Source organism: Nipponia nippon, unplaced genomic scaffold (genome assembly GCF_047370975.1).
Source record: "Nipponia nippon isolate SJK-2023a ecotype South Korea unplaced genomic scaffold, ASM4737097v1 scaffold_2, whole genome shotgun sequence".
In the NCBI taxonomy this organism is placed as follows: domain Eukaryota; kingdom Metazoa; phylum Chordata; class Aves; order Pelecaniformes; family Threskiornithidae; genus Nipponia; species Nipponia nippon.
Genome location: NW_028262336.1, coordinates 58,196,384 through 58,213,813, shown reverse-complemented (window position 1 = coordinate 58,213,813; position 17,430 = coordinate 58,196,384). Strand labels below are relative to the sequence as shown.

Genomic DNA, 17,430 nt, shown 5'->3' with positions numbered 1-17,430 from the left:
ATTCACCATTCTCTATTAAAAGTTCCAAATACCTAATCTCAAATTGTGAAATTAACCAGTGGCTGTACCAATATCATGATCACCAGCAGGAAGAAAATTCAGAGTTGTATATTCTGAAACAAAGCTTTTAATTGAAAACTGAAGATTTTTTTAATTTATTTGTCACTAGTATTAGAAGGAATAACAATTTCACTAAAATATAAATTTCTGCTTAAAATTGTATATGGATATTAGCCAGTAAAGGACAAAGCAGCTTTAATTAAAAAATTCCCCCTGCTTAAAGGAAAAAAAATTTCATCTACTAGGGAGCATTTGGTGCAATACGTTATTGCAGTTCAAATATGGAGACAAACCAGAATAGTTAACTGCCAAAGCAATATAACAGGCTTCAGACAGGTGCTGGCTATTAACACAAAGGGAAAAGGCAACCGATGCCTTTGAAAATGTTAGCTCTTTACCCTACTACAATAGGAGTATTTGAAGTTTTGATTTCCATTTAGATGATCAAAAAAAGTCCAAACAAGCATTTTGCACACATTCTACTACTGATTGCTGGCTATAAAAGACCAAGGCCAAAACTATAACAATAAAGTACCTTATGGTTACTGGAGTAAAGAGCAGCATAGTGGTAACGTTGTCCAAAAATGCAGAAAGAATTGCAGCAATGAGGCACAGAAACATAATCATGGCCCACACCTTGCCTCTAGAGAATCGATAAGCCTAATAAAACCAAACAAATAGAAACAAAATTAAGGGACTAGATCACTTCAACTTAGTTTTCAAAAAATGATAGATAAAACAACTTCACCACAGTTAAGGCAACAATGAGCTCAGAGCGTTTACTACTCCATGTACCTCCCATAGCACCCTCTCCAGTATTAATTAATTTAGCAAGAAAACATTTTGTGGAAGCGGGCAAACATTTCTATCATGCAGAGGAAGAAACAAGTCTGAAGAGACACCATGCTCTGCTGGCAGGCATGAAGGGGGTCTGTGGCAGAAGCAGGGCTGAGCCCCTATCTTCTGCCTGCATGCCCAGGTGAACTAACATGGTTCAGACCTCCTGTCCCTTCCACACACTGGGACACCTTCCCCATCCTCAGAGCGGCACTGCTGGGACTACACAGCCTGGGCATCTATGTAGGCAGGGGTTGTGCCCACCCAGGTTTTGTTTAGGGGTTCTGTGTTCAAAGCAGTCCTCCTTGTCAGTTTTGTTTTCTTTCTTTCCACCCTTCTCAAGAAAATTAAGCTTTGCAGCAGGTGAAGGAGTCCCTCACCATGGGTAATACTTGCTTTACAACCAATCCATCAGAATTACCCTTTTCGTGTAATCATTGTTCTGCTACTGTGAAAAGGCCTGTGGCCATTTTTCATGTGTGATCGTAAAGCTAATGATAGTTCCCATATCTCCCCTCTCCCACTTCCAGGCATAAATACAGATTTCAGCTACAGTGGAACTGCAGTCCTGGGGAAGTCAGTGGAATAACTCAGCTTTATATTGTCCATATACCTGTGTACCCTACTGGGGGCCTTTACCTTTCTCCTGTAGAAACAGAATTGCCTTAAGGGCTTCCTTTCATCCCTAGATTTTTTAAAATTACAAGCTGACCACTGTCATTTCTAATGTGATAAGTATGCACTGTCCTAAGAAAGGTTCTTCAAAGATAGTGCTTGGTGTAACAGATCTGATTAAATACTAACTTGATTAGTCCAGTAATAATTAAGAGTATCAAAACAAGCCTACCTTTACTGCACAGTAGTCAAAGAATCCAGTCTCTGAAAATATGGCCACCAAAACCATCTACCAAAAGATGAAGAAAAAGAGAATAGCTTGCAATCGAATTATTACACAAAAACAAAATGATGTAGTTTGTGATCCTGACGAAAGCCCTTATCTGACACAGCTCTGAGAATCTGATCACCTTCATATTAAGATATCCACTACAGCTGCCAGATACCTCTTGCTAATGCGTCATATGGTGAAATTTAGTTTTCAACATAAACAGTCTGTAAATGTCATACTAGTCTGGTTGAATTTTATTTGCAGTAACCAAGTGGGCATCATACATTAAGTACTCAATGTATCTCCCTTATGTCATTAATCAAGAAAAGCCAATTAATGTGTTTGCTTTCTGCAGTAATGCTCTAGAGAATGCAGAAGATAGAGGTTCCAATAATTACTTGCATTTTCCCACATTTCTGCAAGGTATCCTGTCTTTCCATCTTTGCTCCCAACAAATTTTTTTTGCTTTCTTTTTCTGTGGGGAAGGCAGGGAGCAGGGAGCAGTGTCAGGAAATAAGAAAAGCTCAGAATGCCAACAAATAATTGTAATTTTGTCTCTGTATTTTGTATATTTTGTGTTAGAGTTTAATAGCACTTGAACAACTCCTTTTACCATAAATAGCTGTGGGCAGATTAAAATAATATATGAGTATAATCTAATCATATATTTCTCCTCCATTTCTGGTTTGGTTTTTTTTGGCTCCAAACATAGCACTGACTAAGATAAAGAAAACCACTTTTCCAGCAGAGTGTGTTTGAGGAAGGTTTTGAATAAACAAAATTAACAAGATAAATGAGAGTGATAATACTTGGCACTTAAACAGGTCTTTCCACTTACAGACCTCAAGGATTTTTTTTAGTATGTTATCAACATGATTTTACGGATTTTCAAAAAAAAAAAAAAAAAAGATCAACTTTTTCAAAAGGCTCCTTCAGAGGTCTGATCACCCTCCTTTTTGATAACTCCCTAAAGGACCAAGTTTTCCTCATAACATGTCTCAGTAAAGTACAATTAACAAAAAGTTTAGAAGGGAAACATCTCTATATTGAATGCGATCATTTCAGCACATTTAGAGCAAAAGACACTTTTTAGTTACCATTCCAAACAGCAGTGCCAGTGTCTCATAATCAATCCACTCCACCACTTTGATGATAGTTGGCCTCTGCAATCAAAAAATACAATTACCAGTGAATGCCATGAAACACCTAACTTGTGATTAACTATAAAATATAAACTCCACTTAATTGATGAGCCATTTAAATAAGCTATGATGGAAATTAATAAGTGTTCCTACAAGGTACACAAAAAGGACTCTTTATTACCATTGTTACTATTATTATTACTACTACTATTATTATTATTACTAATTTAAAGTACTGCTGGCATCCTAAGTGGGTCATTATCAAAAGCCTACGTTAGGCTATTGATTTATCTAGTTGTTCCTTATGTAGCATTACAGAAACAAAAGATAACCGAATTATGTGGTACACCCCAGTTTCCTTTTTGGTAAGAGAACAAAAGCATGCCACTTCACCTGTGAACAAACTGGAGAGAATTTAAGGGAACATAGCATTGATGTTCAGTTATGAGAAAAACAGAGAAAATCAATATCAGAGGTTTCACTAAATATCAACTAAGAGTAAGCAGGGGGGAAACAGAAGGATTGGAAGGTGTAAGCATGAGGTGTAATTATTTAGGGTAGTATAAGGCAATGTATTTCCATTTAGGTTCTCTTGGTAACCTAACATTACTGAAAATAACAGTGTTAAAGTGGCTCTGAATTAAGCTGAAAATGGTTGTACTCAGCTTTCTACAAATCAGAACAAAATAGCATCAACTGACTTTTTTCTACTCTTCTTGTCCATACCCTAGGCTGACTCATTTTCCTCAAGATGCTTCCCCATCCCAATATCTGCCCTACCATGTCTCTAAAAATCACTGCTCTGTCATGTGCCCAGTCACAACAGGGCAAACACAGAAATTTATGATATCATACCCAGAAACAAAGTGAGCACTTACAGTTTGATAACTCACCTCCCCAACAGCAGCTAAGGTGGCTAAAGCTGCCAAAGAGCCCAGCATCGCTGCAAGAGTCCTGTGAACAATCTGCAACAAAGGGTAAGAATTGACCAGAGACTCCTCTAAACATCTCCTTACTCTTAAAAAGGAAGAGGGAAAAGAAGAAAAATTCCTGTAGTTGATTCTTTTCTTGTTTTGTTTTGTTTTTCCTTATTCCACACCACCCCCCTTCAAAAAGACCTGACCAGATAATGGCTGCTTAGTTTGCCTCACTATAGGATGTTATTAAAAAAAAAAAAAAAAAAAAGCCATGCCTGTGCATGGAACCCTGCAGAAGTCTCAGCTCTGATCTCAAGGCAGAGAATGGACTTCAGTACCAGTTTCTTATATTTGTCAATGGGTGACCCAAGAAGGAAAGAAATTCATCTTCCCTCACTTAGGGATCAAAAAGCCTAGTCCTGTTGGCTTCCCTTCACAGCCCATGGGAAGAAGACACGTGCCCAGGAGGTGATCCACCTCATTCTTTATGGGTGTTTGTTTATCTCCAATGTCTACAAAGCAACTCCCAAGCAAATAGCTCAGACCTGGCGCAGATGCATCCTACACATACACAGATGTACTCGACTTTGAGTTTCCAGGTCCAGTTTGTGGTCTGGGACACAGATAGATCTGTCAAGCCTCTTCACCTGCTTTCTGTCTCACACACACAGAGTCTTCTTCCTTCATAAAGTGTTTTTTTTTTTTTTACATCAGCTTTTTCTCTAGAAAGTGTTTTGGCTTCAAGAAAGCCATATACTTCAGCTAAAATCTGCTGCACACCTTTGCCGCAGTCTCCTCAGTTCCTCAAAAGCTGCTTTCACCAGTGTATAGACTAACCCAGCCTTGAACGGTGCTTCTCCTTCATCTCTAATATTTCTCTAGCATACAAACAATGCATCTAAAAATAGCATCCAAACCTCTGACCACAACACAGACATTAACTTAATACTGCAACAATTACTACACTATATGGACATTTGTCCACTTCTATGTATCTAATGAATAAATTAAAATTCTCAAGGAGAAAGTATAAAAGCAAGCATGCCCTGAAAATGTGTTTTTTCCTCCGAGTGCTCATTTGTAGTTATTTAATCCACCATGTCTGGAAGATCACAGAGTGTGTAAAATAACTCAGAGTAAGAATGTAATTAATGAAAATCACACTACAAAAGATCGAATCTAATTAACAGCATTTACTATTAATGTGTTTAAATACTATTCAGACACAAGTCAGAATTATTTCTGAGAAAGAAATACAGCAGTCTAGAAATATTTCATTTGCTGCTAATTTCATAAGAAATATTTTGCTGATAAGAAACAATAGGATGTGGACATCTCAAGGCCCCTCTGCTTGCTTGTAAAGGAAAAGAAAAAAGGAAAGATTTGGCTTTGTTTTTTCTCCTTGAACAGAAATTTCTAACAGTAATGGTAAACAACTAAGCAATTTACCAAATTACTAGAAAAATAAATAAATAAATGACTAATTTAGGAGTCAAAAGAAAAATCCATCTCATTCTCCTATGGTTTTCTTCAAAATGCACTGAAGAATAACCTATTCATAGTGGTACGGGACACCAGACCAAAGTTTTTATGTCCTAATGACCTAAAAGTACATAGGACACATTACAGCTCCCACAGAAATGTGTGTGATAAGTCACTGTTTCATCTTTGATTTCCAATTTCAGAGTGTTGATGTGAACACACACGTATGGCCCTTCTGATTCTGTAAAAGTGGGGAGCATTCGATAATGTTCGATAGTTCTTGTAACTGATGACAGGGTGCAGCAATTAGGCCTTACAGTTCTCTCCAATAAAAGACACAAAGCAGAGATGTCAGTTAGGGAAGGAGATCAGCTTCTTGCTATGGCAAAGTAAGTTCAAGGGTAAGCTACTGGGGAATCCTCAGCCATCCTCAGGCTGGAGGCTTTCTCTTCATCTAATCACCACCCATGTCAGATAGCTCTTTTGCAGTTCTCAGAAAGATATCATGGGTTTTCTGAGATTTGATTGGCTTTAGATTTTTTTTCATATTCGCACATAAGCATTTTTGCTGTCACCATTGTATACTTAATTGCATATATTGGGTTGACTGCATTTTCATTTTCCCAGAGTTTGCTGTCACCTATGGGTGAAATTTGCTTTAATTTCTGCAGAAAGATGGGGAAAATTGTTGCACAAATGGAGCCACCTGTCAGTTCCTTCATCCTGGTGATTTTTCAAGAAGGATATATAAAAGTATATCCTGAAGAATGAACATAGACTATTCACGTGCAAAGCTCTACTGCAAAAAACTTGTCAAATATACAGCTCTTCATTTCAGCAAACTATCAAGTGGAAGTTATACAGTAACATAAAGCCTAGAAAGCACATTTACGTAAACTCCGAGACATGTAAATATTCAAAAGTTGAGATTTGAGGAGGTTCAGGAAAGAATGGATTACTCTTTAATTTTCTTTTCACATAAAGCAACCCAAACAAATAATATATTTGTAAAGGCATTTTTTAAAGTTTATAAATGGAGAAATTAAGAGATACAGGTTATAAGCTGTGACACTCTTTGAATCACAGTTCCCTCTAATGCAAATTTGGAGGGCATTATATTAGGTAAAATTGCATTATTATTCTTTTGGAAAATAGTATGGACCTGATCCAAATCCTTTTGAAGCCTGGAAGGAGGATGAAAATAGTTTCAGGATGAATCCCAGAGTGTATCCATAATCAAAAGCTCAGGTACAGAATTGAAAGAGCTCAGAAATAAATTAACACAGAGATTAAACCCCAGGAAAGCTGAGATATTTGGTGGACTTTTGACTCTAAAGACATTTTGAAAGATGAAGTGAGAAATCATCTGTACTCATCTGATCCTTCTCGTGCTTGAGAAAGCACCTACCTTTGTGCGTTCTCTAGTAAGCAAAGACGATTACAACAAAAGAACCCCGATTCATAAAGGGTTTCTCTTTCAAACAGGAATTGCCTATACGATCATAAATTTGGTTTGGCTGTATCAGCCTGACTGGGTAGAGTTTTCATTTTATAAGCTAGGAACGGAAGCAGAAGGAAACGATAGGCCAAAAGTTACTTCAGTAGCAAGGGCAACCAAACTCAGATAGTAAGTCCAGGGCTACAGCCCTAAGCGCTGGTCAATCCAGCCACTGTAAGCAGACTTCTGGTGTCAGAGATGACAGGTTACGGCCTCCTGAAGCAACTCAGAGATTTATTTCCATTTCTACTCTCTTGCACATCAATACCTCCTCACATGCTCCCATCCTCTCTGATGCTTCTCATTCTGTCAAAGCTACGTGCCAAAGTGACTTCTTATTTTCTTCTCACTCATTTCTTCCATCACACAATTGAATCCCCACATTTCAATGATTCAATCAGTTTTAGCACACTGTAAAATGCACTTATTATAAAAGTTCCTTGCCTCATTTCCTGGAAAGGTTTCTTAAAAAAAAAACAAGGAATGGCCACTGAGACAAAAAAGGCAGACAAGGAAGATACAAAGGTTTTAGTCCATCAGTTTGCAAGCTAGAGCTCCCCACCTCCCAACCCAACTACAAACCTTATAATCTCTTCACAGAAGGGGTTTCTTCACCATCAACACCATCTTTATTTTTGTCTGAAGAATGCCTAGCAGTGCTGACTTAATGAAACAGCAAAAGCTGGTGCTTGCCTTTTACAAAGGGACAGTTATCTCAATACAAACTGCTACTGAAAACAATGCATCCCAGATTTCACTCTTTACAATGCAGGACTCAGTTGTAGAGCTCACTGATACAGGATATCACTTGGCTGAGAGCTGAAAAGATTTCAAAAGAGGGAATGGATATTTACAAAATTCTAATTAAGTAATGCAAACACCCAAAGCTGCAACAATGGATGCTATTAAAAATAACATCAGCAATGTAGGTGTGGTGATAGCAACATCATAGGGTCATGCTATAGGGTCAATTCAGAACAGGCAAAGATTAGGAAAAACTTTTATGGCTATTTTGTTTCATAATTATCTGTAGAAAGTTTGTCTCATGATTGCCTGCTGTAAACACATAAACACAATGCATAAACACAATGTGCTGGATGCTGGTTCTGTATGACAGTTTCCATGCTCTTAATTCAGGAGTTAATTTTAAGATAAGAAATGAAAGCAAAGCAAATCATTTAAGCCACAAGTCTCTGTGCTTGATATTATTTAAAAATATACATTTCCAGAGCTATAATGCAAACTGGATTTAGACAGCTTAGATCTCCAGATTTAAATTTTTTTATCTATCTGAAAGTGCTTTGAAATGTTTGCACAGAGTTCATCAAATCTTTTGGTATAAAAATGATTCAAAATTCCAAACACTTTATCTTGTACAATGCTTCAGAAGGTAAAACGAAATTATTTAGAAGCCAATTGAATGGTGACCTGTATGCTATTTCAGAGCATACATTTCCCAGCTGAAATACAGGGCATACATATTTCCAAAATGTGCTTCTGAAGATATTTGATAAATGATACATCATACCAAATATTTTATTTCCACAAGTCCTTCTTTATAAGTGATAAATGGCAGTTGAACGATGACTGTCAGTGACTTTAACGTAAAGCTTCCAATGCAGCCTCCACTTCATTTCTTATCCATTTTTTCTCCAGTGAAGCCTGTTGCATTAAACTACTTCTTTTACTCAGAAATTAGTTTTCATTTGATAGAGTGGCAGCATTGCTGCATTTCAACAGGAGGAAGCTATTCCCAAGCCTATATCCACATATGGGTTTTATGCATTTTCCACCTGCCTCCAGAGTAGCTGAGACCTTCCCTATAAAATCAACAGCCAAATCCCTCTTAAACTTTATAAAGTCTCTAGTTCAATTATTTATTCTCAGGGCACAGGGAGGGAAAGAAGGGGAGTAAAATTTGCTCTAGGATATCTTTTTTTTCTGACTTGATGTTTTATATCTATTCCTTTTTATGTTTTAATAAGGGTTTATTGGGTTTAAAAAAAAAAATATCCTCAGCAGTGGAAGGGTTTTTTTTCAAAGACAAAGAGTTTGTTTTTCCTAAAGATAATCAAGACAGTATTAGCCTGACTGCCTCTGGAAATGTGTTCCTCAGACAGATCCCTTGATGGAGATATCTTATCATTTGCTGTCACTTTATAAATTTTGGTGGTCTGCGTTGCCCTGGACTATTCCAGCTGTTTTAGCAGGATACAGACAAAACTTCAGTCTTTCATGTTACACATATTTGATCCACTTACAGTTTGGAAAATTAATGCTGAAGCCTGAAACTGGCATTGAAGCTGAAATCAAAACTGAAATTTGTAGAAAAGCAATGGTAATTTAGCTAACTAATTTAGGTAATTTTTCCTAAATCTGTCAAGCAACATAAATGAAAATTTGGGCTTATCTTAGAAAACAAGGGTCAAAAAAAAGCCTTGCAATATTTTCAACTCTGCCCTGCAGTAGATCCACTTCAAAGCTGAATGGCATCAAATTCTCAATTCATGAGAAATTGCACAATTTGGGCAGAATATAAACCAATAGACTAGAAATACAGGACATAGTCAGGTACAGAAGAGATCAGAGCAGCAGAAAAGGAAGATCAAAGGAGCCAGCCGTACTTACTTGATTTTCTTTATGCTCGCCTATATTAAGGAGACCATCTAACCAGTACAAGTTAGTGAAGGCATAGCCACATACCTCCCCTTCAGCTGGTGATGGCAGCTAATGCTTTACCTCCACGCCCTCCTCCCCTCTGTTTGCTCCCTACACAAGCTCTGCAGAAGCAGTTCTGCAGCTTCTTCAGCTGCGGGGCACTCTTCCCAGCACATGGGAACCCCTTACAGGGGATGTGTCTCAACAGCTAGTGCAAAATGAATGATAATGGAAAATTAATTGCCTTTTAGAATTACTTAGTTAAGCAATAGCAAGTAAATTCTGCAGGGATTTTAATGAAGCAAAAGGGAATTGCTTGACACAGTTTAAAAAGTATGACTTATAGTGATGCAGTATTCAGGGATAGACTAAAGCAGCTCTTGAGACAAACACATAGGGTACAGCTGCTGAAAGATGATGCGCATCTTGGATCCCAAAGTGACTACAAGCATCACAAAAAATCAGTGACAGCAAGAACAGCTATTTATGTCTCCATCTGCAGATTAGGACACTACCTATATGTGTTCTATACATGCAGACATGCGAATCATAAAATAAGATTTTACACTAGGTTAAATTTTTAGGAAATATTATTAATCTCAGTTTTGTAAGTTGATATGTGTCAAAACCACATCACTGTACATAAGTATGCCTTGCTTGAAAAAAAAAAAAAAACCAAAAACAAACCTGGACCAGCAGCTTACTCATTTTACAAGAATTCACTTGTGATTCAGTATAATAGTACTCCCATATGCATGAAATATGTGCCCAAGATCAGTTAACAGCACGGACCGGACAGGTCTGTGGACTTGGAAACATTAGCTGCATATTTTAGTACTAACATGCATTCTTATTAATTGCACAATTAAAGGCTGATCCCTGTAACTGTGTGAAAATCACATTCCATATACATTCAATAACGTCTTTTTACAGACAAATTCCCAACCCTAAAAGACTTGGATTTTTTTTTTAATAGAAACTTTAGATTCTGTAGCAAACTCTGTAACTCCTGAAGAACATCTACATAACCCCAAGGTAAGAAAGCACCCATGTATGACATTCTGTTATAATATCTGTTTTCACTCAGGTAGTGTGCCAAATTACTTGTTCTGATTCAATGTCAGTGGAGAAAGTCATGGTACAAACAGCCCTGCCTTAGGGAAAGGCATAGAAGGCAGCAATTTGCCACTTCCTAATGCAAAGTTTCAAAATATAAGATGGCACTACACAAGATGATTATCTTAAATAGAAGGTGGTTAAAAGTAATACTATATGCTATCCAAGACAAGTTAATGCCTGTGCTAGTTTTCTTTTATTCCTATAGTATGTTCACTGAGCAGGCTAAGAAATACAAGGTAGGGATATCGTGGGAGTTTTGTCTAGGAAAGATAGCCTCGATATTCTATGATTAAGTAATTACATTAAGTTTCACCTCGATTACATTAAGCTGACCTCGATTCTTTCTATATGTAAAACACAATGCATAAAAGGGGGGGGGGGGGGGGGGAGAGAGAGAGACTTAAGGAGATCAAATTATGTTCTGTGAAGAGATTATCTGAGTAACTCATTCCCCTCTTCTATATAGAAAATCTATAAGCCAATTCTAGATTCCACAAGGGTATTTGTTACTCCATAGCTCTATCAAAGGCTTTGAATCAACAATGTGCACAATTTGCAATCTTTTCACCGTCTATGAGCTTTCTTCCTCAGCAATATCACTGCTTGCTGTTTGTAAAGAAAACTGGATGGACTAAAGCTTCATCCTGATATGGAACATTGACTTAACTGGTTCCAAGTAGCCCTCGAATGATGCAATGATAAACATATCCCTACTGTATGAGACGAACAAAACTATCGAAACCCTTGTATTTTCATTGCTTGGAAACTTGGGGGAAAAGCAAAGCTGAAGGAAAGAGTGTAGAGCCAGGAAGGAAGCAGGAAAGCAGCATTTGTACAGATGTTGGCCAGAGGATCCAGAAGAGGGTTTATTCCTATATGATGAGGGTTGAAATGACTGCTTGACTTCTAAGTAGAGTCTGGTTTTGAAATAACCTCCCACCTCAGAGTATTGCTAATGAGAACTAGGGATAAAAAGGTATAGCATCATACTTAGTAAATATTTCTATTGGATTCATACAAAAAAAGAGGAGTCTGCCATATCTATATTATTACAGCCACAGGTGGATGTTTTCCAGCCTCTACCTGTTGGGATGGCTCTGACGTAAGAAAATTATTTTTTTACACCTCCAGGAAACGCCAGAGGGGGAATATCCAGTAACATCTCATCATTTGAGAACCCCTCAGAGTCAAATTTTAAAAGTGAGGCTTTTTATTTGCTATGAATTTGGCAGTTTTGTCTTAATGTGAAATTGGACAGAGGCACACAGAGATGAATGAGCTGATGTTCTGTAAATCAGGGCCTTGAGTCAGGTCAGATTAATAGAAAGCAGAGCCCTGTGGAAAGACAGGATGGTGATCATTTTTATGTGCCAAGGCACCTTACTCCTGTAATATTTTAGCTACAAAAAACATTTGCTCTGTGACTAAAGTAGAGAGATCTGGTCACAAGCCAGTAAAGGACTGATGTTGCTACCTAGAAGATGATAAACCAGACTGCTACTGTGGCCTGACATGACCAAAGCTGTTGTATATTGACAGGCTGGCCTGGCAACAAGCTTTCAGTCTTGCAAGATCCTTTTGCAAGACCCTTCTGCATGGGTCAATCCAGTCCTCAGCAGGCTTTGCTGCCTCCATCCACTCCACATGTCTTGATATCATTCCAGATGCACAGCCTCATTTTTGTGTCCTCAAAGCATTATTCATGGGGACTGCAAGACCTTCATTATACTTGCAGTTCCAGAACATTTTCTGAAACTGAAGAAGGTGCCACCATCTGTATTTCCCTAGTTATCTCGGTATCCTCAAGACTAGTGAGATTGTGAATTTCTAGTAAAGAAATTACATGGAGCAAATCACAAAAGTGAGGGGTAAACCTGTTTTACTTTCCCTGTGTGAATCTTTGTCAGCCTTCTTTTAATATTAGGGTAATATGACCATACAGAATTACAGCCATGCACTATGAACAACAGTACGGCAAACTGCAGCACTTGCATTACCTTTACAGTGAGCTCTCTGCTCTAGCCAGCAGTTCCTCTGGAGAGTCTTTCATCCCTGACATCTCGTCTGTTTCTCACTCCAGTTTTCTTCGCTGGAGTTTTTTTCCTCTTTAGATAATGCCATCACATCCCCCTCCAAGCCTGCCCCCTACACTCTCTCATGTTTGTTCATTCACTTTTGCCCTTGCTCTTGCTGAAGGAAGACATCATTTGAGGTCCCAAAACAAGCTGAGTGGTTCTTGTCCCTGTTTGTGTGCATTAGAAGCGTATGTGTGTTCTAACACCTTGTTAAAATTTTAAGACTTCATGGCTCTCTACCCCTCTGGTTACCATAGGCAGGGTAGAAGCTGAACAGCAGCATTCAATTAAGCTAATTTAATGTTCTATTGCCTGTCTCAAACAGAAAGGAGAAAAAAAAAAAAGAAAAAACAACCCACAACATGCATAGTATGCAAGGCAGGGCAACACATTTGTGCTTGACAGTCTTTCACAAATTGAACAAAATACCGTTCAAAATTAGTTTTAAAAGGCAATAGAAAATAGCAAATGGACATTTAGAAATTCGTTTTTACACTTAGTACTGAAAATATGACTCCTATTATTTCAAAAAATAGCATTCTGTGAAAAGTGGAGCCTGGGTGACAGCATCTTTTAAAGCAGACAATCCTATCAAGCCCTTAGAATAGCAAGCATCACCGTCCAGTGGCAATTTTTTCCTATTACATTCTTAATTAAGGCCAATTTACATACTACAGAAGTACCATAGCACCCAAAAGAAGATATTTTTCCTTAAAGCACACATATTCAGAGCAGAGCCAGACTTCTACCAAGATAGATCTAACAATTAGGCAGGCAATAGTCAGTGTAAAATCAATATTCATATTGGATTAATAATACAAAAGCGTTGTTATATCAAGCTGGGATCCAGCTGAGGATTCAACTTGCTGTTATACTGTATTTTTGTTTGAATTTAAACTTATCCTGTCCTTGTCTTACAGCACTCTTCTTCCTTTACACTTCCTTTGTTGCAGTTACGGCAGGTAAAAAATGACTGTCATTTATCTAACTGGTGCTGGCTCTGTCCTGTTGGAGCCTCCTCGTTGGTGGCAGTGGCTCTGCTGTACCCAAGCGATAGAAATCCCAGCACCTCAGGGGTACTGATCCAATGCTCCCCATAAGGAGCAACTTGTAATGCTCCTGCACAGCTGCTTTAAAATCATTTTGACCCTCTTAAAATGCACAGAGGTCAAAATGCAGAGGTCACACCTTCCTCCTAAATCAGAGAAAGGCGGGGAATGACCGTAAGCCTTGACAGTCCATACTGCTTAATTGCTAGCTCAGTCATGGGCTGTTTTCTCTGGGAGAACATCTAGGGTACTATTTGGTGAATATTTCACTCTGGGGGACAGAACAGGTGGATCCACCCCGTGTCTGGATCCCCTTGTTCAACCTAGTCCTCCAGCACCTATCTCAGCAGGCTTTGCTGCCTCCGTCTGCTCCACATGCCTTGATACCATTCCCAATGCACACCGTCAGTTTATGTCTTCAGAGCATTATTTGTGGGGACTGCAAGACCACCCTCATTATATTGCACATATTCAGCTGGGGGGCGGGGGGAGAAAAAAAAGAGTAGACTTTTGAACGGTAATGGTGCTTTTGGCTTATGGGGACTTCAAACCAGACCCACAACCACATGCTGCCCAGGAAGGATGCAGCTTGCCTGCACCAGAGGGAGCTAGATTTTTCTTCAGGCTGAGTTTTTCTACTGGATTTTATGGTTTGGGTTTCACTATGCCAGATTCAGGTTCCGTGCAACCCTAGAGTCACAACATTTATGATTTCTGCCTCAGTCTGGGAAGTTCGCTCTCCATGCCCTACCTCTTGGCTCCATTTGTATCTCACTGTAAAATGCTGCAGATAATCAAGACAGTATCAAGGCAACCTTCTCTTTCCCCTGGTCAGGACCAGTAGTCTCTTAAGAAAGGATAAGTGTGCAGGGGAGCATCCTTGCCCTGCTGGAAGCTGGCCAGCACACCCAGGGGTACTGGCTTTCCCGCTCTGCCCTGATCTTCGGCTCTTTTGCTCCCTCCCAGAAGGGCAGATGAGGGCAAACTTTTATTCTTGCCCAGCGAGGTATGGCTCGGACTCTTCACCAAAGAGGATAGATGGTTTGTTCTGATAATCTGCCCCTAATTTTCTGCCAACTCCTACAGCAGTGATTTAATTCCTCTTTATAATTTTTCCTTCCTAGCACAAATGAAAGCAAAAGCAGCAGGAATACATTCTCTCCCACAAAGGCCAGAAAGAACAGCAGCTACAATTTTCTTTTTTACACCATCTTTTCCAATAAAGGCTATGGATTTTCTTCTCTCCCTTTGCTACCAATCTTTTGGTAGGATATATGTGGAGGCGGGAACACTCTAATCCACACTCTTCTCCGTCTATATTTAAAGACAGATCAATATGAGAATGGATGGGAAGTGAGAAACCACGCTGAGTAAGCTGATCATTAGTTTCTGTGACTTCTCATCTGAAAAATTCTCCCTTAAGATTAGCCTATTGCCATCACTTAGTATTATGTTTCATATACCAGTGAATATTTCTTCTGTTTTCCTATTCCCTCTCTGAGGAATAATTTCCCATGTGCAAATAAATAGCCTCGTTACTGGAAATAAGCAAAAACTGGACTGTGTGAGTGTAGACAGTAGTAATAATGAACATCTTATTTCATTTGTAAAAATGCTTCCTGTGAGGAAACACTGGTTCAACCAGCCCACAATGCAAGAAAAATGGTCAGACTGAACCACATAAAACTTTTGCTGTCTGCAGCTTATTTCTGCTGGTTAGATGCTATTAAAAATCACTCTGCTTTGAGTTAAAGAAATTAAGCTTAGGGGATATTTATTCATAATTTAAGCTAGTTAATAATAGAAAAGTACTATGGAGAGAAACTGAAACTCTCCATTTCCACTAAAGTAATACAAATTGTGATTATAAGACCATACTTCTTGCTAGTAAGAATATGGAGCCTTTAAGGCCAGATCTTGCACTTTCAAGTATTTGTGTTAAGGAGAAATACAGACATGTAAATACTATTCAAGATGTCAGATCATTAAAATGCCATTTGAAAGATCCTGGAAAGATCTTTCTTAGGGCTACCTACAAGATGGGATATGAAACTAAATGATAGCTCCTGTGATAAAACAAGCCCTATGGTGGCTCTCACAGAATTTCCAGTACTTGCTGGTATCACTTTTCTGCCATTTGATGTGCTATTGGTATCTCTTCCTTTTTTTTTTTTTTTTAATTTAATAAAATGAATGTTATTCTGCCTTTTCTCCTGACTACATAAAGTGTTTTATAAAATAGCTTTAAAAAGGCCATTGCCTTCATATTTGTTTCTGCTGGCTTATTTAAGTATCATAAACAGCTAACACTCCATTTTAACCCACAACACAAAACAAATATATTATTAAATGAAAATATTGGACAAGTGCACACAATAATTCATTCAAATTAATGAGCTCTGTCCTTTAATAATAAATGTTTAACATTCTTCCTTACATATTCCTAATTAATGCAACTCCAACATAGCTGCAAATATGCAGTTAATAATTACTAATAAGAGCTTTATCAACTCAAGAAACTTTTCTAAATACTAATAAAACTTTATAATATTAACAGACATTTTAAGATACAGATAAGCTGATAGATTTGTTTTCAGGGTAACCAGTGTATTATCCCCTTCTCTGTGTATACACATACAGGCAAAAGGTAAGAAATGAAAAATATCTTACTGTATTGCAAAGAGGAAACAATGAGATTTTATCCACGCTACTTTTCCTTGCCTATGCCGTACCACCAGAAACAACCATACACCATTGCTTATTGCATGTGAGTGAATGAAGTGTAAACAGTCACTTTAGTTATATACATAGAAAAAGGCTTTGCTGGAGAAAGAGTTGAAATTAAAGATGGCAAAAGACAAAATGCACTCTTAGCTGAATGAACAAAGATGTTTGGAGCAGAAAAGTGTAAAAATTAAATTTTCTAAGATTTTTTTTTTTTTATTTCTTTTCTCAAGTTCTCTAATCAAAAGAGGCTACACATTTTGAGGATCAAAACTAGAAAAAGCCTATCTTGAAATACATTGTGAATTAATTTAGTACAGCATCAGTGTAGAACTCTCAGCACTTTACACCAAATGTCCCTGTAGACCAACATGAAAACATACTTATAGCCCATCTTACCTATGTTCTTCAATAATCCTGAAGGGTCAGGCAGTAGAGGGGAGATCAACAAAGGTAAACCTGGCACACTTTTTTTTTTTAAACATACACTTGTTTTAATTTCCTGTGCAGTGTAGCCTTCCAAGAACAAAATGAAATACTTCACTGTTTTCAACAAGTCTATAAAATAGTATAGATTAGATTAAGTCAAAAATACCACAAGCAGCAGAATTTTTTCTCTTTTCTCCTCTGGGAGAAGGGAATGGAACAGAAGATTAAAATGCAAAGAGGGAACTGATCAATATTTGAAGAAAAATCAATTTCAAGAGAATGAATGTCTAGTCACTGAAGGAAAGGATGATTACGTGGGGAAAAAAGAAAAAACGCCACAGATTTCACACAGAAAATGCAACTAAGAGATGTCCATCTAAACAGATTTAAAAGCAATATACCAAAATTTCAAGGGGAAGAGTAGGAATGTGAAGTAAGAAAATATTCATATTTGTGGTAAGCATAAAAAAAAAAATCATTAGAAATTAAAGAAAATTTCTTTTACCAGAAACATATTTGTATTTTATTAATGCGTAACACATAATCAGTTTCAA

General features: G+C 37.8%; 1 protein-coding gene across 1 annotated transcript in view; it reads right to left on the bottom strand.

Moving 5' to 3' along the window:
- The window catches only part of OCA2 (OCA2 melanosomal transmembrane protein), a 182,469-nt gene that overhangs the window by 120,469 nt on the left and 44,570 nt on the right, over nucleotides 1–17,430 (bottom strand). The window contains exons 9-12 of the mRNA XM_009472559.2: nucleotides 3,819–3,890; nucleotides 2,881–2,946; nucleotides 1,745–1,801; nucleotides 596–720 (exon numbers count right to left, since the gene is read on the bottom strand). Of these exons, the coding sequence (XP_009470834.1) occupies nucleotides 596–720; nucleotides 1,745–1,801; nucleotides 2,881–2,946; nucleotides 3,819–3,890 (320 nt within the window). The remainder of the gene's footprint in view (nucleotides 1–595; nucleotides 721–1,744; nucleotides 1,802–2,880; nucleotides 2,947–3,818; nucleotides 3,891–17,430) is intronic.